General features: G+C 49.1%; 1 protein-coding gene across 1 annotated transcript, besides 4 other annotated features; it reads left to right on the forward strand.

The window, feature by feature from the left end:
- Nucleotides 1–2273: a sequence feature (heterozygous, non-Esmeraldo-like haplotype).
- Nucleotides 344–363: a microsatellite.
- Nucleotides 393–432: a sequence feature (T-rich).
- Nucleotides 929–967: a sequence feature (T-rich).
- Tc00.1047053508915.9 (hypothetical protein, conserved) lies at nt 1415–2273 on the forward strand (the record flags this gene model as incomplete). Its single annotated transcript, XM_797577.1, has 1 exon — nt 1415–2273. A coding segment is annotated over one exon (859 nt), but the record flags the coding sequence as incomplete, so codon positions are not given.

Consider the following 2273-nt stretch of genomic DNA (forward strand, 5'->3'; position numbering starts at 1 on the left):
GGTTCCCCCCCCCCTCCCTCCTGTGTGTGTGTGTGCATGAAAGAGAGAGAGAGGGATAGACTGGGGTGGGACGTTCTACTTTTCCGCTGTGGTCACCGCCAACACTCACATACGGTTGATATCCCCATTGGTGCCAGCACTGCTGTTTTTTTTTTTTTTTTTTACACGCACGTGTGGTGTTGCAAATGGAACGGCAGCAGCAGAACAAAACAACAACAACAAAAAAGGAATTATAAAAGCAGACGAGACGCGGGCTCAAACCCACATAAGGAGAAGGGTGGTGTTGAATGAATGGACATGTGACGCCAGGTGCCTCATTACATTTTCTTTTTGGTGCCAATTGTTTTTTTTTTTTTTTTTTTTGTTCAGCAGTTTCGTGTGTAGTTTTGCCCCTTTTTTTTCTTTTTCTTCTTTTTTCTTCTGTTTTCTTTTGCCCGTGACGCCAAAAGAGGGTCATGCGCTTTGTGGTGCCAGGGATGCCTCGCTGCTCGAGGGCGGCGGAAAAAAAACGAGTATCCCACGAGAAGCACACATGCCCGCTCAGGGGTGGGGGTGGGGTGGAATAATTACAGTTGTAGTTGCTTGCATTCCCGCCTGTCACCTACGGTGCCCCCATTATAGGGACCTGTGTGTGCGGCTATTGTGCTTGTGACGTTTTTTTTTTGTTTTCTTTTCTTTGTTTTGCAATCTTTGCGGGGTTTTTCGGTATTTCAAATTTACTTTTCATTATTTCACCCGTATTTATGTAACCTTGTCTGTGTGCGAGTTTGTGTGACTTTGTGCTTTCTCCCCCTTCACCCCCTCCTCTGCGGTGTGTTTTTGTTTGGTGCCTGCTGCCCACCTTTTTTTTTTTTTTTTGCCGCGGTGCGGTGTTGCACCCGCCTGCGTGTGTGCGACTCATGCACTTTTTTTTTTTTCTCCATTGCGGTTTTCTTCTTTCTCTCTCTCTTTTTTTTTTTTTTTTTTTGTTGCTTCACACGAAGAGGGAGAAAAAACAACAAAAACAACAACAAAAGAGCGGACGAAGAGGGGAATTCCTTTTTTTTTTTTTTTTGAGGGATAAAACTCTCCACTTCATTTATTTATTTCGTCTCCCTTTTTTTCTTCCCTGCTGCTGCTGCTGCTGCCGACTGCCGAGGCCTCCCCATTCGTTGCGTTGTCGTTCTGCGGCAGGGCGGTGCAGGGGAGCCTGACAGCGGCGCACGAACACGGCGAAGCGCAAAGGCATTGGCGCATAGAAGACACGAGTGGAGCAAAAAAATTTAGGCACACACAAATACTCACGGGAGAGTTAGCGGCAAAAGAAGGAAGAGTGCAAAAAAGCAAAAACAAACAAACAAACAAAAAGAACAAAACGTGATCTTTACGACGAAGAAAAGAAATTGAAAGAAGTAGAGGGTTGAGGGCGTGTCACATGTACGCGGATCCCAATAATCTTGAGACCGGACACGTTCTTTACAGTACGGATGTCGCGAATTGCACGGACTCTCGTCCGGATGACTTTCAGACGGCGGCAGACGAAATTGTTCGGCGTCGGCATGACTGGGTGAAGCTGAATGTTGGCGGGACATACTTTACAACAACATTCTCCACGCTCTTTTCGGACCGTGATAGCTTGCTTGCATTACTGGTTCAGGCCGAGATGGAGCATATGGCTCCTGTAGACAGGGATTCGGATTGCGCCATACTGCTGGATCTTGACCCGCTCTATTTCGCCCCCATACTGAACTACTTGAGGCACAATGTGCTCGTCATTCCACCCGGCGTCCCTGCAGCCGGTGTTTTAGCCGTCGCGGAATACTTGAACTTGCAGGGGGTGATTCGGCAGCTTGCACCGGAGCGGCAAAAGAAGCGGCAGCTATTGTACAGTTGGGGCTCTGGCGCGTCAGGGGAGTTGGGGACGCAGCGATTTCTGGATTGCAGCACACCAACGCTTGCACAAATTACCCCTTTTGGTGTGCGGGTGGTGGATGTCGCTCTTGGTGCCAACTACAGCTGTGCCCTTTCCGAGGATGGCAATATCTACACTTTTGGCAACGGAGACTGGGGCCAACTTGGACTTGGGAGTGCACGCGAGCTTGACGAGCACCCGGATGACAAGTCGGCGGTGGTAACTGTGCCACAGCGCATTCCATTGTTTGAGCAGGATCCAGCGGTGCATCTCGCCGCTGGTTATGCATTTGCCATGGCCCTAACAGCGGGACATCATGTCTACTTTTGGGGAAACAACAATCACGGGCAGAGTGGTCTTGGGCCAAGGTACTTTGACTACT

Source organism: Trypanosoma cruzi, genomic scaffold (assembly GCF_000209065.1).
Source record: "Trypanosoma cruzi strain CL Brener 1047053517089 genomic scaffold, whole genome shotgun sequence".
Lineage (NCBI taxonomy): Eukaryota > Euglenozoa > Kinetoplastea > Trypanosomatida > Trypanosomatidae > Trypanosoma > Trypanosoma cruzi.